At 38.7% G+C, this 26,484-nt stretch overlaps 1 protein-coding gene across 2 annotated transcripts in view; it reads right to left on the reverse strand.

Moving 5' to 3' along the window:
- Positions 1 to 26,484, reverse strand: part of gpc6a (glypican 6a) — a 247,837-nt gene that overhangs the window by 178,173 nt on the left and 43,180 nt on the right. For both annotated transcript variants that reach the window (XM_061236287.1, XM_061236286.1), the window contains exon 2: positions 20,664 to 20,822. In XM_061236287.1, the coding sequence (XP_061092271.1) occupies positions 20,664 to 20,822 (159 nt within the window). The remainder of the gene's footprint in view (positions 1 to 20,663; positions 20,823 to 26,484) is intronic.

Below are 26,484 nucleotides of genomic sequence, written 5' to 3' on the forward strand. Positions count from 1 at the left end.
CAAATCCGAGCTTTAGAGTATGATAAGACAGTTTATTCCAAATCCATCTGAGTTTCCTTAAAGTTCCATAAACAGTCCAATAAAATGTATTCTGTATTATGTTCAGCTCAGTAAAATATTCCCTGTATGCATGTTTCATTTGTGAATGTGTGTGCAAATGCCCCTTTATGGACTATGGTCTGCTCCTGATGCCTTAGGCCAGGGGATTATGGGGTCTGGCTCATTGTGACCATTGAAATGATAATGGAAAGAGAAAATGCAGTTGCAATGAAAAGCACTTATACTGTCCCTGCACTTGCCTGTCTGTTCAGCTGTTGATCATGCTACTCCTCTATTTTCAGATTTATCCAATGAAATAGTACATAAAGCATAAGTTCTCTATTTTTGCATAATTTTGCCATAAGTGATTTCTGAGTCTGACAAACCAACTGACAATAGATGACTAAAGACAAAACTAAATATAATAAAATCACCTTTCATACTGCTTACAAAATCTCTGAAAAATTAAACGGTGTGATTACATATAATTTTCTTACATAAATACAGATTGTTTGCATGTAGTTATGGATTTGAAAAATAAATACACAGCAAAATACAAAGGGAAAACTAATATTTCAAAATCAATTATTGTTGGTACACTGTATGCAGATTATTTCACAGTCCAACACTGTGCACTGTACTCTCAGGAGCACTGATTTCTACACACCACATTGTGAAAGTTCAACAGGCAACATGCTCTCCAAGGAGGTGTGAGAAAATAGTTCCCATGGGACCGGAATTGGGGTTACACAACCAATGACCCCATTCATCTTCCCAATGTCAAATTCCTACATAACATTTTACAGTGCAGACTACAAGTGGCATTCCAAAAATGAATTTTTTCAAAGGTCGGGCAAGATTCACGAAACACTCGTGAATGCTGTACACAATGTTCTTTCACAGATGAATATCATGTATAGTTGAACCATTTCTAATTGTCCCTGTAGTCGCTGCTCTCTAGAATGATTTTCTGTAGTTACCCTAAAAGCTGATAGTGAAGGCAAGCTTTTTTCAGCAAAATACCTGTCTCCAGGTAAATTGTCAGCATTTCCACAACATTTACCTTACCGTAAGACCACTTTTGTATCAAATTACTTGTATTTACTAACCAAGGATTAATCCTGAAATACTGCTGCAGAACTACCTGTAATTTAACATAAGAAACATTTGCTTGCACACTGCAATATGCGGGAGTTTAGGATCTTATTTCTTCTCCCAAACTGAATGCTGCAGGAGTAATCCTGCAAAGAGAAAACAGGTTTTTGAGGCCAGCTGATAAAAATTAGGCCTGCATATCCCCCATGGTGCTACTTAGGATACTCTTCCTGTAGAGCATCCCGGATGAGGGGAAGTTGTAAATTGAATAATTAAAAAGTTGGGAGTCTGAAATGGGCCCCTGACAGAATTTATATACTTTAAGCTTGGGAATTGTGGGAAGACATCGCTATGCCTTTTTTCATTGGACATTTTTTGACAGTAAGGTAAGAATAATTGGCTGGCCAAAACAGTGTCTCCGGTGTGCATAAAAAGGCACTACAGTAAAAGTATTGCTATACTATACAGTGAGCAATTTATTAGGTAGACCTGTACACCCGCTTGTTAATGCAAGTAATAAGCAATCATGTGGCAGCAACTAAATGCATAAAAGCATGCAGACATGGCCAAGAGGTTCAGCTGTTGTTCAGATCAAATGTCAAAATGGGGAAGAAATGAAATCCAATATGTAACTTTGACCGTGGAATGATTGTTGGTACCAGACAGGGTGATTTGACTATCTCAGAAACTGCTGATCTCCGGGGATTTTCATGCACAACAGTCTCTACTGGTTGCAGAGAATGGTGTGAAAAACAACAAAAAAAACAACATCCAGGGAGCAGCAGTACTGCAGGCAAAAACGTGCGGTCAATGAGAGAGGTCAGAGGAGAATGGCCAGACTAGTCAAAGCTGACAGGAAGGTTACAGTAGCACGCGAATAACCATCCATTATAATGGTATGCAGAAGACCATCTCTGAACACACGACACGTCAAACCTCTAAGTGGATAGGCTACAGCAAGTAGAAGACCAATAAATCTAAAAAATAAGTCTAATAAATACCTAATAAAGTCTAATGGGACTAACTTATGAAATTATTTTTGTTTTCAGGAAATGTATTACATTAGCTCCTCTAGCCATATAGCAATGTTAATTTGGGAAGTTCCATTCCTAAAATAATGAGAGCTCAGTATATCCATTAGGGATACATTTGGGATATATCAGGGACCCCCCATTGTCCAGACTCTTATCCCGCCCCCATAGACTTTAGATTTTGCACTTTAATAATATTTCACATACCCTGCTTCAGAATCATCTTGTATTGTAAATATTAATTTGTATTTTTTATTTCTATTTACATTCTACTTTATTTTATATCAATGTTTATTCAATAGTATTATTCTTTATGTTGTCTGCATGAACCTACAAACCACAGCAAAAAAAAATGTTTGTGAAAACTACTTGGCGAATAAAGCGATTCTGATTATAGCTGAAATACAGGACGTCGCAGCTAATACCATTCTCTGCAGTCCAAGAGCTCAAATGTGCAGTCGTTATGCACATGTAATGCAAGTGGAACAAGCAAACTGCAGGTGAGCCACCAATTTCTAATGCCTGAAAAGGCAGAGGAAGTCCCCACCGAATGAAACCGCACCTCCCACAGGGATGCTGTGGCCAGCTGTGACCAACTGCGACCATGCAGTGGGGCAGTTGGGTCCGGTACAATTTGCGACAAGTTTTGTGGTATCCAGAGGATTAACTTCTCAGTGACTTTTAAAATGCAAAGGTTGAATATGAAAGGTTCTTGGGGCTTAAGTATAGCAGAGCTGTCGCTCTGCTCCGGTCTCCCTCCAGCATTTCTCAGGCAGTTTGCACCACCTCCTTGCTTTGTCCAGCCCTAGCTCTCCAAAGAGAACTGATGTCATCAGTATTAACCAGGCAGCTCAAACTGCTGTAAAGTGATTACCTCATTCAAACAATGCTGAATAACTGCGTCAAGATTCAATTGCACCGATTCCCATGCATCCACTGCAAAGTGACATGTAGTGGATTACCATGTTAATTCCACTCACTGAAAAGAGGCCTTTCTGAAGGCCAATACAATAATAAAGGAAATTAGAAGCAAGCTCCATTTGTGATCTGTGGTAGTAAAGGATAGCCCATGTTAGTTTTATTGTGAATTAGCCATCCATATTAGATGGCAGTGGGCCTTAAATTTCATTGGTTATCTTCCAGTTGTGATTTCTGTCATGTTCCTAAATATTCCACAAAAAATGTATTCAATCATTTCAGTAGATATATCTATCAGATTAAGGATTCCAATGCTCTCGCCATTTTAACTGTATGATTGCTTCTTAAACTGCAGTGCCAACCACGTACAGTATGTAGATTCAATACATTATTGAACAGATTCTGAAATAATATCTGATGCATATTTAATCTCCATTCCATAGCACAGAGCCATACTGTAAGTATAAACAAATGCAAAATTGCTAAATAAGATTAATACCATGACTGAAATTATGATGCAATACAATCCACTTGTTCTCCAGCTTGTAACAAATAGCAATACATAGCATTAATATTGGGGAGACCTGCAGCACGGTTTGAGGGGTTTTGTTAAGCTTCCCAGGGCTCCCTTGGATGGCTTACATGCAGAGGTCTGGCAGGTTAATCCATCAACAGAGGCTTTTTCTGGGCTGGAAGAAAGAGGGTCAGGTTACCATCAGCCAGACTATGAACCACTGCCCTCTCACATGATGGCATGCTGTTGAGGTTATGTTTTTGAAATACCCATGGCTGCAATACAAGCTGGATTTTACTTGAAATCACAGGTGGCAAGTCTGTTGGAATTGCACAATCCTACACAATCCTGCTTTTGGAACCAGTGCTACAGTGGTTTCATGTTTCATTAGGTGGTTTGCTTCTGCGGCAAAAATACTGTTGGCTGGAAAAAAATACTTGCGAGGTTCTGACAGTAGGGGGCAGTCGCGTTGCATTTCGGCCTGTAACAGGTGGGGCAGTCATTTTTAGCAAGATTGCCCATAATCTCTACTGGTTTAGGATTTGTTTTTCACACAACCACCACCAGTAGGTAAATCTGAGCACTCTACTCCACAGCTGTTGTGAGCACACCCTTGCCAATGTTATGGACTTCCTTGCCTAGGCCAACCATTTCTACCCTTTTCTTGAAATATCTTGTTATTGTAAATGTATACATGGTAGCACAGTAGCAATAACCATTAATATTACTTGTTAACTGAGCTTATATCTAGCTCTTAAAAATATAGGTCTAACAAAATCTGTAGCAAATGTTTTTGTTATTTTTAACAAAAAAACTTTGTGCAGTGAACATTCAGAGATAGTTAACCAGTGAACAAACAACATTGGTGACATGTTTTGACATCTATTTGCATGCGTAACAGATTTTAGTATATGATCGGTCCCTGCATCATTCATTCATTTGTTATTTAATTTCTGTTACGCTGGTTGAAAACGTAATGGAAACAGAAAAATGAAATATTTTCTTTAATTATTCCGTTTCTCAGCTGTTTACGATCTTTGTCGAAATAGCTAGCTCTAATCTTACTTAGGTTTAGTCTACATATCACTGCACATACAAAAAGTGTAGCACAATTGAGAAACAAAATTCTTCCCAGAAATATACTTTATGCTCATTCATTAAACATATTGTGAATTTAAGCTTGTAGCGAATGTCAGCGCTGTATAAATTATATCTTCCATTAAACAACACTAAACGTTGTTTGATTCTAAACTACTTATTATTTCTTTCTTTATTTGAATAGTCACTGAGTAACATAGAATGCTGATCTTCGGTGAACCTTAAATTATGAAAATACTGTACAAGCATGTTTAGCATTATGATTGATATTCATTGAAATACAGATGAAGTGAGTGGATATTCTAACTCTGACATATTAGAGCAAATATTTTCACCCAGAAAGAAGATACATGACTTTGCTATGATTATAGACCATCGGTACAGATCAAGGACATTCCAGTCGAAGGTAGGGGGAGTGATTCATTCATACAATTTCAAACCAAACTGCCCGGGAATGCCATGATTGAGAGAAGAGGATGGAATCTGTGCTCTTATAGAATTCTTGGATCTTATCACACAGTGTGACAGAAATGAAAGAAAGGATATTTTCTGGGCTACATAGCACAGAATGACATGTGCCAATTGTAAAGGACGGCCGATATTATGCAGCCAGCATTATAGTTCAGTCTTGCATGCACGTACATGGCAAATCAGCTTTCAAAATTAATTCAGGTGGGAGTAATCTAATGTTACTCAACAGCAATTCAAGTTCAGGACTCAACAACAACTTGGTTTTTCTCAAATGCTGTCTGCCAATTTCAAAAATTCAGACTGAAATGGTATTTCCGAAGAGCCTCTTTATATGCTTTATATATACTTTATATGATTACCCTTAGATATCCACGCAATTACAGGAACACAATTCCTGTTCCATTTTCCAGTAATCACAATGCACTGTACAATGTAACGGAGGGGATCTCATTCTGGACTCATTCACAAGTACATTACAGGGTGCACACATTTTCTGTTTTTTTTTTTTTTTTAAGACACTTTCCAAATCAGAATGCCTTTGGAAAGTGATAAAAAATAAAAAAAACCCAATGCTGACATGAAAATATATGAGCTATCAACAAAAAAGACCAGATTTTAACATCAGGATTGGAGCTGAGGATTTGACAGTGGAACCCAGAATTTTCATTTTACACTTGCACCTTATAAATTGTCTGGGCAAAAACTAATATAAAAATGAACCGTAGTTCTGAGGCTCCATGTGATTCCCGAGGCCAAAATATTCATTGTTTTGTTGCTCACACAATTTAATCACACTGGGTCATTTAACTGCCAATCATCTTGTCCCAGTCCAAATCAAGCAAGTGCAATGTCACGCCACATAATTAAACATGATATTAGAAAGTGAACAAAAAAAGATCCCCTCCCAGTGAGAAAGAAACACTTTCTTTCAGGCGTGAATCCATTGTATCCACAGTCAGCAAGGAAAAAAAGTAAAAATGAGTACTAGACTCTGATGTCAACCGTAGCCTGAGGAATTCAATATCGAGAACTGAGAGGTTCAGAAACAAAGTGAATTACAGGCTTAGACAGCGATTAAATAAATAAATAAACAAAGTCAAGAAATGAAATCAGTTTGCAATGGATCTCATATTGCCCCCCCGGCGGATCCTGGGAGACTCTCAGCAGGCATACTGTCTCCTGGAATATTCCGGGCGGCACTAAGCCATGCTGACAGGACTTTTGCCAAGCGTCCTTTCTGACGTTGATGAAACTTCATGGCGGGGCGGACTGCCCCTTGCGGTAGGGGCCTGCCGGGAGGCAAAAGCGAAGGTATAGGGTGAAGCACATTTTCTCCTTCACAGGAGACATCTTCTCATGACGCTCACTCGCTCTGACATCAGCCTATCAAAACAATGCTTATTTATTCATGAATGCTTCCAGGAATTGTGTATGTTCACTATTTTTTTCTTTACGTTTCCCATAATGCTTAAAAAAGGGGTCAAGGGCTCAGCAACTGGTATTGCCTGTTTTTTATGTGAGAAACTCTGGCGCAGCCAATGAAACATTGAAGCTGTACAGTGTATCTATTTTCCATAACAGTGTATACAGATATATATGTAAGGTCGAACAAGTGTGTCTTCTATTCATTCATTCTCTTATTGCTATGAACTGAAAAACTTACACTGAACTTATGGTAACCTCCTGTAATATGTAGGCTCTCCTGACTCACAAACAATTTGAAATTGTCGTTACAGCAAATATCAGTCTGCATAAAACATGGATTCCTACATACAAAATTCCTGTACTGAACTTCAGTAGTGTTCCACAATCCGTAACGAGAAAAGCATTGTGGGCCAGAAGTATTTCAGAAAGTAGCATCTTTGGTCTAATAAGAATCATAACATGAATTAGTGATGTGCAGACTGTAATGGAGCTTGGCTATCACTTTAAGTACAAAATACAAAGGACACAGTGGCAGCAAACAAGGGGAACATGCTTACACATGGACAGACTCAAATAAAATCTACATTATGCATCTGCAAACCTGCATTCTCCAAAAGAATCAAATCAAGCTGGATTTATTCAGTTATATAATAGAAATGATCATATGTATTTGCAACATTAAACACTCACTGATCACTTTATTTGGTAGACCTGTACGCCAGCTTGTTAATGCAAATATTTAATCAGCCAATCATGTGGCAGCAACTAAATGCATAAAAGCATGCAGACATAGTCAAGAGGTTCAGTTGTTTTTTAGACCAAAGGTCAGAATGGGGAAGAAATGTGATCTAAGTGACATTGACTGTGCAATGATTGTTGGTGCCAGACTGGTTGATTCTCCAAAGATTTTCTCACACAACAGTCTCTAGAGTTTGCAGAGAATGGTGCAAAAAACAAAAAACATCCAGTGAGCAGCAGTTCTGAGGGTAAAAACACGGTCAGCGCGGTCAGTGGAGAAGGGACAGACTGGTAAAAGCTGACAGGAAGGTGAAAGTAATGCAAATAAACACACATTACAACAGTGGTATGCAGAAGAGCATCTCTAAACACACAACACATCAAACCTCTACAGTGGATAGGCTACAGCTGTAGAAGACCAATAAGTCTAATAAATACTTAATAAAGTGCTCACTGACTGTATGTGCTTGCTGGAAGAATTAATACAATTTATAGTGGGTTTTTTTTTTTTTTTCAAAAAATAAGCAAAAATTACAACAGGAATAAGTAAATAACTTATTTCCATGCAGGCATTTCAAAATGATCTTTTCAGTAGACTGCATTCGAGTGCAATGACTTATTCAGGTCAATCGCTGACAACATATCATGGACATAGCCAGACAAGTTGCACTGATCTGAATGACAAAGCACCATAGTCAGTCATCACAAGAACACAAACATAAAAAAGCTGAATAGAGTTTAAATATATGTACATCAGAATCCTGACAATAAAATCTTTCCAAGTCACTGCTGATAGCACAGCCTGTATTTATGGAAGTGCATGAAAAACACAAAGGCTGAGCAGAAGGACTGAAATCGCTTTTGAAGACGCATGCCAAGGTTGTTGAAAGTTGTAACTCCCAGTCCAGAGACTATCAAGAGTTCAGCAAAAGTGCCAAATGCGGTATATAGAGAAGAAATGGGCAACATTAGATGCAAAGGAGAATACACAAAATTCCTCAAACTCTGATGGATGAAGGTATAATATGAATTAATAGAGATATATACTGTGTATTATAAAGGCATGGTAGAAGGGGTGAAATTGTTTTGCACAGTGGTTTTTGCCTAAAATATGACTTCTAATAGGTTTTTCTGTTCCTGTACATAATCTAGTGTTTCTTACCTAGCTGCCTAGCAAGCGCCTACCTACACAGTTTTAACCCTCCTGTTATGTTCAAATTTAGGCAATAATGCAATAATGTTCCCGGGTCAAATTGACCCGGTGCATGTTTCACCATCTGAAAGTAGTTTAAAAAGATATTTTTCTCCATAAACATTATCTTTAGCTCAATTAATATCAATTTAATTAATATTTAGTGTAATCAAGTTTTTCACCTCTTACAGATCCTGGTTTACTGATGAGAATCAATTCATTTTCCATTTTAAAAAATCTTTTTCAAACTGTTTTTTTCTGTACACTGGCAAAAATTTGTCATTCACCACATTTGCTTCAACACATTCTTATTTTACTTTGTTTTTTTTCCATCATTTTTTGAATAGTTTCTGTTATGGGGACATGTTGATTAATTCAAACAATACATCTCTTCTGTTAGGTGTCAAACTGTCCCTTTAAATTCAAATATACATGTTGAAACTACATTGAATTTTTGACAATGTTTACAACAGGAAACCTGAACAAGAAGGAGAGATCAATGTGTGTGTGTGTGTGTGTGTGTGTGTGTGTGTGTCTATGAAGCACTGAGTGGCAGTAGGTCACCACATGTTTTGGGCACATTTTTTGCACTTGAAGCATGGTGCTCCTCCAATAGGCTTACCAGTGTACACCTGCATATTCAATGCATAGCTTGAACAAGCTGCCCAGATCTTTATGCCATATTTTGCTGGCATTGAAGGCATGTATTGCCTAAAGGGGCCGCGACCTCTGAATGCCACCAGGCTTTCATTCACGGTGACATTAGGACCTGGGTTGTGGAGTAGTGGCAGCCGCTCTACCCACTTGTCCCACACTGTCCTAATAGCTGCCAGCTTATCTCTCTCCCGTCTGCCAGCTCTTTTCTCCCGATTATCAAACCAGATGACCCTTGAGAAAATATGTAAGATCTCCAAAGACATGGTGGCTCAGAATATGGCCCTATAAGTAATACAATTCATTTTCTTACAAGCTACAGTCTTTCTTTACATTTTTTCTATTTTCAGTATATCAATTTGCGAGGGTGAAAACTAGTTCAAGAAGATTCCCTCTTATACACCTTGCACAGGCACACAACAGTTGCCCAACTGAGAGCAGTGGCCATAGCGTGAAGGAGCAGGGAATACCCCAAAACCCTTCTTCCTGGGCAGCACATTGTGCTCCAAGCTTCCATTCCATTTCAACTAGAGTTGGCTAACATTATTTTATACAGTAGTTCTCCAATATGGAAGTCCATGTAGGCCATTAGGGAATCAGGATGTCAGCATAATTCTTCTGTTATGTCATGAATATTACTTATGCAACAATATACAAGATAGAAAAAAATGCAAAGGACGAAACTCTGTTTCAAACTTCAAAGCCATTTTAATGACTGAAGGGAGCTCTTCTTAAGTGTTGCTGAATGAATCAACCGAGTGTAAACATAGAGATTTGGTTTTGCCAAGTTACAGTAGGAGTGACTTATCATGCAATTTTGAATGTCTCTCAGCCAATCACAATGCGAGGTCAGAACTAACTGTTGCATAATTAAGATTAGAGACATAAAACCTTTAATGCAGGAGGATGTGCGGTATATGTTTGCAGTTAAGGAAACAAAGTGATGGCATGCTCATGGTCACTTAAGCGTATGCGCCTGTAGTTTTTGTCGAAGATGATGAACGCTAATGTGATAACCCAATTGTTAAGTGTATTATTCATGCACAGACATAACACAATTGCTTGTGTTAAGCAGTAATCAAAATAATAACAGATATGCTGACTGATCATGTTCTGTAGTATTAGTCACAAGCAATCAGTTCACTGCTGTGGGGCAGATTCCTAATCGTATCATGCCTTATGATTACATTACCGGTTCCACATAGGCTGCACATTCTTCTCCACCAATATCACCGTCACTCAATTCTGCTGACTTCATTAATTGTTTGAAAGCCATGTATGATGGCTTAATTATTTATGAAGTAAAACAATGCCATGACCCAATTGTCCTTAGACTTATGACATTCTTATGCATAAAACAATTCTGATAAGAGGGAAATACTATTTCAATTGATAGAAGGGAAGAAGTTCCTGGACATAAAGATATTGTATTAATGATAACAGTAAAGGGTGGTTTGTCCTTCACACAATACCATTCGGAACTAATGATAATAATATCTTCATTTTTTAAGCCCTTTTCAGTCCATGGCAGTATTTGCTATTATTTTAACTTTGAGCATTTTGTGAGTATGAGTTCATATGTGTGAACAGACATTTATCCCAGTATGTCACACTTGTAATATGAATATGTAATATGAATTTACAAATAAATAGCAAAGATGTGTACAAAGTCAAAGATAACCTGGTAACCTGAAAGAAAATAACAATGGGAAAAAAAGGTAACACAATTGTAAAGCTAAACTCCATACGTTTAGCTTTACAGGGTGAAGTCAAACTCCATACGTTTAGCTTTACAGGGTGAAGTCAAACTGCATACGTTTAGCTTTACAGGGTGAAGTCAAACTGCATACGTTTAGCTTTACAGGGTGAAGTCAAACTGCATATGTTTAGCTTCTGCAGGGTGAAGTCACACGGAGTGTGTGCAGCAGGGTGGGAAGGGAGAACTCTGCTTATCGAAGAGCTCATCACACCGTCAGGAGCTTCTCTGCAGTGTGCGCAGTAGCGCTTTGGAAGCATAGCGAGGCTCGTTGATGCGGATAATCATCAAACGTGCCGGCGAAGTAAGCCCAGGTTCGTTTACTTCTCCAGCACCCTGGGGTCGCTCCCCATGTGAACGCAAGCACACTGGCATCAGCTCTCAAGTGCCACTTCTGCCCTCCTCTCTCACTAGTACGGACCCCCTCTTGTGTTTCAAAGCCTATTCCTTCTGACAACAGTGCCTGCCTTATACGCCTTCTCATGTGAAAGCCCTATTTTCAGTTAATTACTGTAAGTAATTGTAGAGAAGCATTTTACAGTAAATAAAAATATGCTCAGGTCAAGGCCAATTTGTAAGCCTGCATGCATTTACATCCATCTAGGGCTTGGTATTTATAAAACATTTATCTGGTGTTTTCTATTTGCCCTGTTAATCCTATGATTTACTCTCATGCATGTAATAAATTACATAAACAAATCTTCACTTAATACTGGCAACTTAATAGCAGAAATAATCAGGCTGCTCAAACTGTACCCCAATATAAAAATAAACCGTCATCCCACTCACAGTAACCTGGTGATTTAATCATAATTTGTGGATAAATGAGGATTTCAGTCTAGACTAAATACAAATCCAATGAATGCCATTGAAACCACTTAATTCTGATTTCCCATTAATTTCTGGCATTCTTGTGAATCTGCAATTGTTGCCCAGATGCAAGGAATGTGAATCTTTTTTTGTGCTCTATGGGTTCAGAACAATTGCACAACAATATTCTATTATGTAAAATGGAGGATATGCAGATTAGGTGTTGTGTGATTGAATGGTGATTTTGTAAAATGTTCCATCCTCTCGCAGGTGAAGAGGGTAATTTATACTTGTAGGGGTCCACAGAAATGAGCCAGCATGAGCCACCGCATGGAAACAGTGGTGTGCTATTGAATATTTATATTTCTGACATACAGTATCTTCGCAGAACTTTTCTTTCCTCTGATGTGCAAAATTTACATTTTCTTGCTAAGCACCAATTATCTCTAAACTCGAGCCATTACATGCAAAACCAAACATATCTGAATGCAGTAGTTAATTTACCTTAAAACAGATGCAGTTGGGAAAAAAACCGACATGTCTGATTTATTAGTAATTTAATTTATAATTGTATGAAAGTGATGCTCTTGAAAAAATTGAAAAATATCTCAAAAAAATGTTTTACATGCGTGTCTTGTATTTTATTTTATTTTTTTTCACTGGAGATGCTTAACCATGTCTGCCAAATGCTACACATCCCATAAAAAACAAGATTGAAATGGTTTAAAATCTTAGCTGCAGACGCTTGCCATGTTTACCATCTGTGTGGTTTCTACACAGCAGTAATTCTGGCTCAGTTTTTTCTTCTTCTTTCAAGTTCAGCTGTCCGGGCTAAAGCAATTATTCATCGGATTTAATTTATCTTTCGCAACCCACATCTCAACCCTCAAAGGGGGATAAAAAAGATTCCGGCTCAAGAGACATTAGGAGAATTCAATTATTTAAAGTTCTAATGGTCCCGGGTTCTTGGAAATAAAGCATGTACTCTCTGTAATTCCTCAGTGTAAAAATGACGTGTATTTAAAGGAAAATTCTTTGTTACAAGGAGGTCAAGTGATGGTGGCCAGTGTAGACTATACTACGCTTTAACACCCGGGTTAGAAGTGGAAAATATTCCTCAAAGCATTGAGCAGCACTGGATGAGCAGAGAATCTATGTCCCACTGGACCACTGATTTTTAGACACCCAAACACACACACGCATGCACACACAACAACAACAACAACAACAACAACAACAACAACAAAGAGATGATGCCTGGAGTTTAATATGGACTTTGAACCGCAACTACAGACCCATAACAAGTTAGCCAAAGCACTCTTGTTCTTCCTCAACAAAACGTTATTGCAAGATTGGCAACTAAGTACCTTGGTGGATCATGGTACTCATTGGTGGATGATGGTAGTTTTTAACATCTTGCATCGGCATCTAGGCATCTAACACATTTGCTTCGCCCACTGAAATCTGTACCAATAATTAGCTTTTGCCACTGTTGCAGTTCACATAAGGCTACTGTTATAATGTCAAGTACATCTGACATGTTTAGTTTGTTAATGTTTTAAAACCATGCCTAACTATTATTTTCTTTCTTTTCTCATTTCTAATCACTGTCTGGATGAGGAGAGAGTGATGTGTTTTAATGGAGATGACCTGTACAAGGACTCCAAGATGTCCTAAAACAAAGTAGAATAATGAAATATGGAAGAGGGAAGATGAACAAAGTAGTGTTGTGACACTTATTTTAAATACCTATTTTTCATTTTGAAGCCCTTTTTACAAAGATCATTATTATTATATTCTATACTACTGTACAATCTTTTTGCTTTTTGTACGCCATTAGCATTTTAGTTGTGGCTAGAATTACAGAGTGGGCCTTTGAATATATGTTTTGAAAGTTCAACCCATTTTTCCTTTGCCAAGTACTTACTTTGAAATCTGTTTTTCTAAAACATTAGTATATTATAAATCTCAGAGTGCATTAACATCAAGCCTCTTAAATTATTCCATCACTGAGAACTGTGATTTAGCTTGTTGTTTTTAGGTTGTTGTTTGAGGCTGGTATCTGTAATGACTAGAATTTCTAGTTGTCTAAAGGTGCAATAGAACCCTTGCAGCACTAATGAGCAGTACTGCAGATGGGGGAGAGGGGGCAATTGAGACATTTTGTTTACAATATATTCTTACAAAATATATCGGGGAGTGGGGGGTATATATTTTGTCCTAGGCCTGAGAATTCATAGCGGAGACCTTGCTAATAACACTAGGCAATGCATGTTTGAATGGCACATGCAAATACAGCTTTTGTTGTAAGCTTATGATTTTGCTGTAATGAAACACACAGCGTGTATATGAATGTACAAGGCAGTCCTCCCATCAGTATTTCAGCTCTGTTTCATACTGCTTCTTGTGATGTTTAGCTCCAGCAATGCAGTTTAAGGCTGCTATAGTGCTTCATAGATCATCGTTGCTTCTCATTTGTGGGGTGGGTCACTCATTTTTATTTTCTTGGCTCAGCACAATCGTTCATGGCTCGATATTTTCTCCGGTTGTTGAGCATTACATCCCCCTTGGCAATGAGAGATCGGGACCTTAAATCTAACCTACATTAATGTTACACGTTCTCCTTTCTGTCCTCCTTTGCTGCACTCATACAGTGAGGACCTTTTTAGAAATCCTTAACTCCTCCATTTTGCTAGCCGCCCCGGCATCAAGGCCTGCATGTCGATGCATTATTGAATAACCTCACCGCAATTTGCCACGCATTTCTGAGTCATTCAAAGGGCACTGAGATTAATTCACAAACAAGGACCTGAGTTCTGATGTGACCCAGAAAATTTTTGCTCTCGCTTGTACCGACCGTTTCCCTTTGTACAGCTTCCACTTTTAACAGGACGGGCCTCTGGTCTCAGTCTCCCACTGTCTCTTTGGCTTGGTTAAGCCGAACTGTGATAAACACAGTCTCACTAGATTGCCCTAATCTTTTAGTTAGGCATTAACCATTTCTGTTTGGTAGAAGGCATTTACAGCTGCTTCTCTGGCCTCTTTTAAGCACAGCAGCAGTGGGCGTGGGTCTGGAACAGCACCACAGTGAGTGAGATGTGCCGGAACAGAAGTCCAGCAATGATGAACCCTGCAGGGATTCACTGCCAGCCTGATGAAAAGCGCTTGGAAAAAAGCTTGTTGTTTCTGCTCAAAGCTTGATTCTGATCCGGGTCCCAAGTGTCATTTTCTCAACGGACTACCGCTTGGTACGACCGGTCAGGAAAGCAGATTTGGTTTTATTGAGCTGTGTTTTTCCAATTCTGCCCTGAAATTTGTCCTCTGTCCAACCCTGTGGGCACATGAGGAACATTAGAAATGCTGAATTGCTGGGATGTGAGGTGGCACATGTGGCTAGCACACCGACTGTCTTTGCAATTACGGTGTGCGGCCCACAGTACATAATTTAATCCTGAGCGCTACCGGTGCTGAGCATGGCAGGGAGGCTCACAGTGCGCTGCACAGGGAAGGAGGGTCTCAGGGTATTCCCTGCTGGGTGTATTCCCTGTGTGCCTGTGCAAGATGTGTGGTAGCCTAATTACATCCATGAATAACCCTTATAGTTTGGAGCCTCCAAAACTGATGATAGTAGCAGTAATGGAGTATGGGTGCACAGATAAGTATATTGATGATTTCCAAAATTAGGGAATATGTATGAAGGACATAGAAAGTGCTGAAGGGTCTGGTCAACTGGTGCAGCTTACTTTTTTTTTTTTACAAATGAACCATCCGCCACTCCACTCTAAAGGGTAGTCAGGTTTTCCCTTACAGAGAGGTAAAGAGAGATGAAATCAGCATTAATATAAGCAATGAAATGCCATTTCAAAATGCATTTGAGTCACCACAGTTAAAAAATTTGATTCCTTAAATGTTATTTAAAACGATCCACACTTTATCAAATCTAAGCCGAGTCCCCCAAGAATGATACCTTTATATCGCAGCTTTTGGTAATCTGATCCATGAGTATAGGCAAAGCCTCAGTCAAACAGACGGAAATGGAAACTACAGCTATTCTCTGAAAAGAAAAATACATGGAAAGGGTAAATTTATAGTATAAAAGTATTCATGTTATTACTAATACAAATTTTCATTTATTAATGGGGCGGATTAATAAATGTCATTTTTTCCATCAAACAGGAAACTATTGAAAAAATGTAGATTGCTAAATTAATGCTCATGACTTTAGACAGAAACCCTCTGAAAATCTGTTTAAAACTGAAGTTTATATCCACATAGTGAGCAATAAAAATGAAGATTAACAATCCATACATTTTTAAGAATAAGATCATCACCAATGGAGCCCATCTTATTGATTTTTTATTAGATATGAAAATGGGGCTTACATCACACAAAACAGCCATTGATCCATACCAATGATTTGGTATGACATTTCCTGCATTTCCGTTCATCAGTGCCCACAGCTTGGTACTAATGCTTCTCAATTATTGCAAGTTTATCTGTTTTCCATGGGAAGCACTGCAATATACAGTATGCTATTCATCTAAACAAATGCGTGCAGTAGTATTTTACAAAATGACAAAAATGGACAGAGCCCATTTTCTTGGCAAATATCCCTCTATAATGTTTATATCATAAAAAAGCCAACTGAAAATCAAATGATTTCCTTAACACATGCTAGACTACAAACCTTCCCCTTCAGATGTTACTCTTCATCTTCAGGCTGTAGATGATATGCATGCAAGCGGCCTGTAGCGTAGTGGTTAAGGTAAATGACTGGGACACGCAAGGTCGGTGGTTCTAATCCCAGTGTAGCCGCAATAAGGTCCGCACAGCCCTTGGGCCCTTGAGCAAGGCCCTTAACCCTGCATTGCTCCAGGGGAGGATTGCTCCTGCTTAGTCTAATTGTAACTGTACTTCGCTTTGGATAAGAGCGTGTGCCAAATGCCAATAATGAAATGTAATGTAATGTAAGGCAAGCTCCTTATTCAGAACACAGCACCATCACGACAACTACTTATGTGCATATGTGGTGTCTCGGGAACTCTGGAGCTGCAAGCACATGATTTCATGATTTGTACATAAACAGTTACAGTGATGTGGGTCAGCTCACCAACCAACCTCACATGGAATCAAGAAACTGCATTTCCTTTCTGTTTCTTATTCATAGAATTCCTGAAAATAAATCTTCAGACAATTTCCACAGCCCAGAATTGTGGGTATAGAAGTCTTATTTTTAGAGATCCTGTCCAAAGTAATGATGAAGCCCTGACTAACTGTGGTACAGTATGTATTCTACTTGACTGTGCAAATGTTGGATTATAAAGGATGCGCTCAGTCCACAACAAAATGTCACAAGAAAGGAGATAAAGGCTGATAAATCTTGCAGTATCCCTGAATTGCTTCATAGCTTTTAACAAACACGACAAAAAGATTAAATGTAAAATTTATGCTTGAATGACTTGTAAATCTAAGTAGCATATTACTGGTAATAATCAAGCCCAAAAATATTTAACCCTAGATTGCACAACATATTGAATACCCCTAGAATGCACAACAGAGCTCCAACCCGTATTCATTTTCTGTGGAATTTTATGCATAGCTGAGGGTCTCTTTGTTACATTGTTTAATCATCATATTTATTGTTCCTTTCTTAGGTTTTGAATACAAATTTAACAATTACTACCTCCACATTTGACAACATGCATCATAAAGGACCTGTATTCATTTCCAGTGTTATTTGATGTATGGCCGATTGGCTCTTTGCTATATCTCTCAGATACATTAATTTCATTGTGTAATGATGCAGAAATTTATTGAATATCTTGTTTTGATCATTAAAAGTACCCCATTTGTTACTATATGTGAGCGTGCATGCCAATGCTTGAGTGTGTGTGAGTGTTTGTCTTCAACCTCAGGAGGTTACAAGCAACCACCAAACAGACCTCAGAGGATATCATCGAGCTATAGTATGGCAATGATTGTGCCCTGGTAGCCCACACACTAGAGGCCCTACAAAACACCCTCTCAGCAGCTGTAACTGCACACAGGAGAATGGGACTGACCATCAACACCTAAAAAACAGAGATAATCTGTTTAACAACAGATATAGCCTTCCCCACCACCAAACAGCCTTCACACAACAGCTAGCCACCATTCCTACCTTCAAGTAATTGGGAAGCATAATATCTGACAACTGTAATGGAGTGCCAAAACCACCTCACACAAGCCTCAGCATCTTTTGGTCGTCAAAGCAGAAGGGTTTTCCTGAACAGCAACCCCAACCTCCATACCAAAACACATGTTAACCGGGCAGTCTACATCTGAACCTTACTGTATGGATGTGAGGCATGAACCAGAACCAGCATACACAAAATTGCATAGCAAAGCATGCAAAGAGGCATGCCCATAAAGCGACCACTACATAAATAATGTTGAAATAATTCAATAATGATTTGTGATTTTCAAAAACATTATATAATTGATGTGGCATATTGGGACCCACACTGTCAATACGGAGGATTGTGGCCTACCAGTACAGGCAGGGGGTGTTTGTATGGGAAAGTTGCAGTAGTCGGTCTTGGCCCTGGGGAATGGGCTGGATAGAGATTCCAAGTGGTAAAACAGGCACACATACACTCATTGAGCACTTCATTAGGAACATTATTCATGTGATTGTCAAACAGATTATCAATCGTGTGGCTGCAGTGCAATGCATAAAATCATGCAGATATGGGTAAGGAGCTTCGGTTAATGTTCACATCAACCATCATAATGGGGACAAATTGTGATCTCAGTGATTTTGACCGTGGGATGATTGTTGGTGCCAGACAGGGTGGTTTGGGTATCTCAGAAACTGCTGATCTCATGCACAACAGTTTGCAGAGAATAATGCAAAAAAAAAAAAAGAAATCCAGTAAGCAGCATGCCTTGTTAATGAGAGAAGGTGACAATAACACAAATAATGCAACTAACCACACATTACAACAGTGGTATGCAGAAGAGCATCTCTTAAAAATGTTAACTGAAGCTCCTGACATGTAACTGCATGATTTTATGCATTGCACTACTGCCACACGACTGCCTGATTAGATAATCGCACATACATAGATACATTACATAATATATCTAAAAAATGGTGTATAGATTGCAAATGTTATCTATGCGATCTAAAATATCTTATCTTATGTTATCTTGTATATACTGTAGGTCCTAAAAAAGTGAAAGCACAGATATTGTGTGAAGTTCTACTCCAAATGGTTGTTATTCCTTCCTTAATGCCAGTGCTCTTAATTTTTACATATTCTTTTTCTTTTTTTATTTAAATGAAAATGATGTCTGAAAGTAGATTCAATTTGAGGATAGCGACTTTCTCATGGTTATTCTTGAGGTTGATTCCACACACACACGCACACACAATGCAATATTTTGGGGCATAATAAATGCAAAATAGTAATACAGGTAAAATGAATATAAATTAAAAAAAAGAATCATGAATACACAATTTTCATTTAGGATTTAATTAATGATACATTTTCAAACCATTCTGAAGCATTGTTGCAAGGACCAGCATTTCCACATACATTATTGGCTTGGCTTTTCATGTTTAACTGTGGTCATGATTCAGAAGTCGCTCCTAATGACTAGTACCCCTTTTCTAAATGAAGTACAATACCCTGAATGCAGCAGAAACCTGTTCCTGAGCCTTACTGAAAGTACTGTACTTGAAAGATTTCCAGTAGACAGTTTCTTTACTCCCTTGCAATTTGAATTAAACGTTGATGACAAGAGTTGTGCCAGGACAACCTCTGTAGAAATGCTATTTTTCTTACAGCCATCTCAACACTGCTGAGGACAATATTGTGTCAAAATATACTTCCTCCCACTTCGGGCCAGCTTAAAAGGAATGCTTGGTTCTTATCTACCCTTTGCAGTGGAGAAAGTTTAGGAAAGGTCATGGTCTTCATTTATATTTTGGCAGCAACTCAATGATTTGGAACAATCTCTTACCCAATGGCACTTGAACTGTAAGAAGTACCATGAAGGAAAAATTGGGAATTTATGCCAATGTAGATTAATGTTGAGTGTCTGTGCAAGATCCAATTCACTAATCAATTATTCATTAGGGTGACATTTTATAAGTCCATGTAAAATAATGCATTCATAAACAGACAGGATTGGCTGTACATTTGTTTGGCCATCATTTTTATGATAATAATCTATTCAAGGAAGGTGGGTTTTTCCACTTTCCTTTTAAATTAGTATGGATTCACAGACCACAGACATGATAACATCATGTTTAAACAATGAAAAACAAATTCAACTAGTATTACTAGTTAATAAACCTCAAAACAGGCAACTGTACATATAATATAAAATCCAATAGTGATTGATCCAAATGTGAATGTGAAGAGGGTGTGTTGGTGCAGTTGCATTATGGGATCTGGATAAATAATAGTACATAGACATTTATTCCATAGAAATAACCAAAAACAACAATAAAAACAGTTTTATTTTCTGTTCACATTATTCAACAAAGAACAATGATCTATTTAAATATGCTTTTTTTTTTGTAACACCAAATTACAATGTTATCTTAACTAAATATTAGTTGAAACCAAAAAAAGCTACAATTATATTCAAAATTACCTAATAAAGTTCAGAAATCAAGCCACAGATTTATGATGTCATACTGACCTTCCAGGTAAAACGTAAGGGTCTGGGACCAGCACGCTTACATCATGTAAACAAGCAGTTCCCATTCTTCACAGCTGATTTACATTTTGATATACACATTATTCCACACCCTACACATTTCTGTTGGTGTGCATGCATTTACTTATTTATTTTTACTGAAGAATGGCACATCCAGACTAGCACAACAATAATTAATTACTACAACAAAAATGATGGACCGAGTCTTACCGTCAAACTTTTTATGCTGGGACACAAAGGTAGTCCGTAAGGTCTCACTGGCATCGTCCACCAGGTTCTCAAATTCCAGCTTGCTCTGCTGGCTCAGCCTGTCTTCCATCTCTGTGGTGCAGCATGTGTATCCCTGGGGACAGATACGCAGATGTTCACCTGCAAAAGAGAGACAGTCCCGTTTAATGTGCAGCAGAGAGGAACCTCAAGGTTCTCCCACAACGTGTGAAGATTATCACACCATTATTGTAGCTGGGATGGGCTGTGTCGTGTAATTTATTTAAAAAATGGTTTGTCCCACACTGGACTCCCCATTACTCCCATATGTCCTATAAACTTTACCTGCTATTGATTTATTACAATTGGGAGTTCACAAACTGGAAGATTTCAACAAAATAAGTGTGGGTATTTAAACTTTGGACCACAATAAGACAGATTGCTTTGAATATGTGTTTGCCATAGCTGAACATGTCACATTAGCCAAAGTGCCAAGAACAGTGACAACTACATAAAAGCAAACTGCTCATTTCCTGGAGAATGAATTAATTGACTCAATTTTATTTCAGACCACAGCCAGCAGTGAGCCTTTGTGATAGCCAGACTGGGCAGTTCACCAAGTGCTTTCAAAAGCATTTCCACAACAACAAAATGCAGTCACACAACCGCCAATTTAGAATATGTAACTGTAAAAATCCATCCTCTCTGGCTCCGACCTGAACTTAATGTCAAAATAATTGTAGCATTATGTGTTTATTTGGCAGGTGCTTGAAGCCAGAGACGATTAAAGAGCTTCTGTTTCATAAGAACTGCAAGACTAAGGAAATAGGTGCAAAGCAGCTTGTAACACACCAACTACAAAGTAATGTTTATACAGTAAAGGCAATGCAATCACATAAAAAATGTAGGCACCTTTAAAATCAAACCTCAGATGGAAGATACTCTTTGAGACCCATTAAAAATTTATGCAAATGGATATTAAAATTAAACCTTTTCATCAATAAAACATTCAAAAGATGAAGGTGTAAGGTATTTCATGGTGGTTCCAAAATGTGTGTCACAATTAAATGACCTACATTTTTTGAAGCAACTCCAGCTAAAGTAGGTTTTCCCAGTCATCACCTACAACAATGAAACTCTAGTCTTTCTCAACTGATACAGTATTCATGAACACAGCACTGGTACAGTATACCAATTAGAAGTTACAGCTGCGTTTTCACATTTAAACATGGTGCATTATAATAAAAATAGAAAAAACATTTGAAATATAAATGACTACATACTATTAAATGGAATATTCCAACAAACCACATTGAAATGAAAACAGGCTGAGAACATCTACAGTCCAGCTGTAACAATGGCCGGCCACTGCTGGGTCTGTTCCTTCTCTTCCTGACTGTCTTCAGTTAATTATATGGCTTCCCACTTCTCGTTTATGAAATCTTGAGACAAAAGTGCTGTCTGAATGTAATTTCTCACAGGGGAGGTACTGGCAGAGGTACCACCCCAGGTACCGTATCGAGGAATTCATGAAATGTGTTTTAACCCCAGCTAAGAAATTGGAAGGCCACAATTAATGGACATCACACATGGTGAGATGCTTATTACATACAAAGCAAACAGAGAACAAGAGGATCAGATTTTCCTGCCTCTCTTTTTTTACTTTTGAGATTAAGTAATTATTTAGGTCTACTTAGCTCACGTGTATGCATTTGGGTAAAAGTCAGCGTGTTCTGGAAAAGTGCAGGCTGCTAAGAGTGGCTGCGGTCCCAAGAGAAATGCATATGAAGCACATGCAGGTGACAGTGGCAAGTAGAGTCCCTTCAGACTGCAAACACACTGCATGTGCTGTAACAGCTTCATGTGAGAAGCAAGTCAGTTCAGAACGCCTTTCAAAGGGAGCAAAAATAACTTACATTGTTTCAGTGCTTTTATTGGGTTTCCTGTTTCTTACAGCTATTTGAATTGCCTCTATTTTACACAATATCTGCTAATTGAATGGTCCCATTTTGTGACTCTCTGCCCAAGCAGCATACGCATAGACTGTTACATGCTCTGAAGTGGCCTATGTCATCCGTGACAGCATATGGACCAGATATTCTGAATGCATTTCTGACAGAGGGAAGAAACATTCATTATTATAGTGTGTTGCACGTTCTACCAATCAGTCAGCAAGCTGAGGAGGTTATGAAGACGCAATGTACGGTGCAATTTTAGCGCTGAGCCATGGCGGGTAATGCAATCAGTCTCTGGAGCTGTCCTGTTTCGCAGACTCCTTCACCACACTCGGTGATTTATGGCACTGGTCTCAGAAAAAGCTCAGAGGGCTGGATTATGAAGTGTTCCACAAAGGAATGAGCATTGACATCAGGGACACATTCTCCTCATTGATGTCAATGTTACATTCTGCAGCAGCCATTATGTTAATCAATCATGAAATTGTACACATGGGAACTCCCATTCATCAGCATGTGTGCAAATTTACTATGAACAAAAGTTGGCGCATTTGTATCAATCATTCGTGCAGCACACACAAACACACACACACACACACACACACACACACACACACTGACACCACATTTTAGTTTTTCATATAAAACTTACTATGAGATTGAGACAATTGGGTCTACATGGGAAAATGTACATTTTATAGACTAGGAGAATAGTTTCAAGCTACAAAAAACAACAGCTTGGAAGACATGACTAATGTGGTAGAGATATAAGACTCAAACCTGATAAATAATACCGTTGCATTTATACATGTCTAAACAACCAGCATTGTGAAAAGTCCACACATGACAAAAGATTCCATTGACATACTATAAAAAAGGAATAGCATTTATAGAACGTGCAACTGGATTTTGGCATAAAATGGCCCAACTATGAACTACACAGCATGTTCATAGTTGGGCCATTTCATTTCTAATCATTCATGCTTTGCAATACATGAAGTGCAACTGCATCCACTTCTTGTTTATTATTATTACAGTCCCATTTGTTTGTGATGCAAAAAAGGAAATGACACATTTCTCAGCAATCAAATTAAAAAGCTGCAAATTGAATTGATTGGACATAGTTCAGAAAGGCACACACCTGTGCAGATAGGATGTGATTCACACTGCATGTCAGGACAAAAACCAGCCTCAAGACCTCTGCAATAAAATTGTGGTGAGGCATAGATCAGGGTAAGGGTATAAAACCATTTCTAAAGCTTTGAGTGTTTGCAGTGTTCACAGTGGCCTCAATAATTGTGAAATAGAAGAAGTTTGGAACTACCTGGACTCATCCTAAAGTGAGCAACCAGGCAAGAAGGTCAGGGAGGTGACCAAGAACCCAACAATCACTCTAACAGAGCTTCGGAAGTCCTCTGCAGAGATGGGAGAACCTGCCGGAAGCACAACCATCTCAGCAGCACTCATCAATCAGGCCTTTATGGTAAGAAGCCAGTCTTAAGTAAAATGCATATGACAGCCCAAACGGAAATTAAAGAACTCTGAGAGAATGAGGAAAAAGATTCTCTGGTCTGATGAGACAAAAATTTTACTTTGGGCAGAATTCCAAGCACTATGTCTGGCGAACAGCAGGCCTTGGCTAATACCATCCTTACAGTGAATCATGCTATGGGGGTGCTTTTCCGTGGCAGAAACGGGAAACTTGAGGAAAGGATGTAGCCAAATACAGAGAGGTCCTTGAAGAAAATTGGGGCGATAGTTCACCTTTCAGCATGACAATGACCTGAAACATACAGCCAAGAATGCAGGAGTGACTTCAGCACGCTGACTGTCTGACTGCTCAGACTTAAATGTCATAAAACACCTGTGGAGAGACCTGAAGATGGCAGTTCACAGATGCTTCCCATCCAGGATCTGCCAGAAAGAAACTGCCTAAGTCCAGGTGAGCAAGCTTGTAGAGACATAGCCAAGAAGAACTGAAGCTGTAATTTCTGCCAAAGGGGCATCTACAGTGGTGTAAAAAAGTGTTTGCCCCCTTCCTGATTTCTTCTTTTTTTTTTTTTTGCATGTTTGTCACACTTAAATGTTTCAGATCATCAAACAAATTTAAATATTAGTCAAAGACAACACAAGTAAACACAAAATGCAGTTTTTAAATGAAGGTGTTTATTATTAAGGGAGAAAAAAAATCCAAACCTACATGGCCCTGTGTGAAAAAGTGATTGCCCCCCCTGTTAAAACATAACTTAACTGTGGTTTATCAAACCTGAGTTCAATTTCTCTAGCCACACCCAGGCCTGATTACTACCATACCTGTTCTCAATCAAGAAATCACTTAAATAGGACCTGCCTGACAAAGTGAAGTAGACCAAATGATCCTCAAAAGCTAGACATCATGCCGAGATCTAAAGAAATTCAGGAACAAATGAGAAAGAAATTAATCTATCAGTCTGGAAATGGTTATAAAGCCATTTCTAAAGCTTTGGGACTCCAGCGAACCACTTCCCAGGAGAGGCCGGCCGACCAAAATTACCCCAAGAGCGCAGCGACGACTCATCCAAGAGGTCACAAAAGACCCCACAACAACATCCAAAGAACTGCAGGCCTCACTTGCCTCAGTTAAGGTCAGTGTTCATGACTCCACCATAAGAAAGAGACTGGGCAAAAATGGCCTGCATGGCAGAGTTCCAAGACGAAAACCACTGCTAAGAAAAAAGAACATTAAGGCTCGTCTCAATTTTGCCAGAAAACATCTTGATGTTCCCCAAGACTTTTGGGAAAATACTCTGTGGTCTGACAAGACAAAAGTAGAACTTTTTGGAAGGTGTGTGTCCCATTATATCTGGTGTAAAAGTAACACCGCATTTCAGAAAAAGAACATCATACCAACACTAAAATATGGTGGTGGTAGTGTGATGGTCTGGGGCTGTTTTGCTGCTTCAGGACCTGGAAGACTTGCTGTGATAAATGGAACCATGAATTCTGCTGTCTACCAAAAAATCATGAAGGAGAATGTCCGGCCATCTGTTCGTGACATCCAGCTGAAACGAACTTGGGTTCTGCAGCAGGACAATGATCCAAAACACACCAGCAAGTCCACCTCTGAATGGCTGAAGAAAAACAAAATGAAGACTTTGGAGTCTAGTCAAAGTCCTGACCTGAATCCTATTGAGATGCTGTGGCATGACCTTAAAAAGGCGGTTCATGCTCAAACCCTCCAATGTGGCTGAATTACAACAATTCTGCAAAGATGAGTGGGCCAAAATTCTTCCACAGCGCTGTAAGAGACTCATTGCAAGTTATCGCAAACACTTGATTGCAGTTGTTGCTGCTAAGGGTGGCCCAACCAGTTATTAGGTTTAGGGGGCAATCACTTTTTCACACAGGGCCATGTAGGTTTGGATTTTTTTTCTCCCTTAATAATAAAAACCTTCATTTAAAAACTGCATTTTGTGTTGTCTTTGAATAATATTTAAATTTGTTTGATGATCAGAAACATTTAAGTGTGACAAACATGCAAAAAATCAGGAAGGGGGCAAACACTTTTTCACACCACTGTATAAAGTACTGAAAATTAATTTTCCATTTAAAATGTAATCTAAAATGTGCAAGTAGTGAAGGGGACTACTTTCTGAGCCACTACAAAAAGTGCTACAAAAGCCAATGAGGGTGCAGTAAAAAATGGATTGAAAAACTAGTTCCAAGGGCATTTACAAGGTATTTTGACCAAACTTCCATACTTTTTACTTGAAAACCTTGGGCTGCCTTTGAGGAAATCCCCTGGACACATGTGCCTTTATTTGAATAGTCACAGTGCAGGCATACCATGAAGCCTCGAGAGGCAAAGAAACGGGTCTAGAACAGACTGC

This window comes from Conger conger, chromosome 3 (assembly GCF_963514075.1).
Source record: "Conger conger chromosome 3, fConCon1.1, whole genome shotgun sequence".
NCBI classification, from domain to species: domain Eukaryota; kingdom Metazoa; phylum Chordata; class Actinopteri; order Anguilliformes; family Congridae; genus Conger; species Conger conger.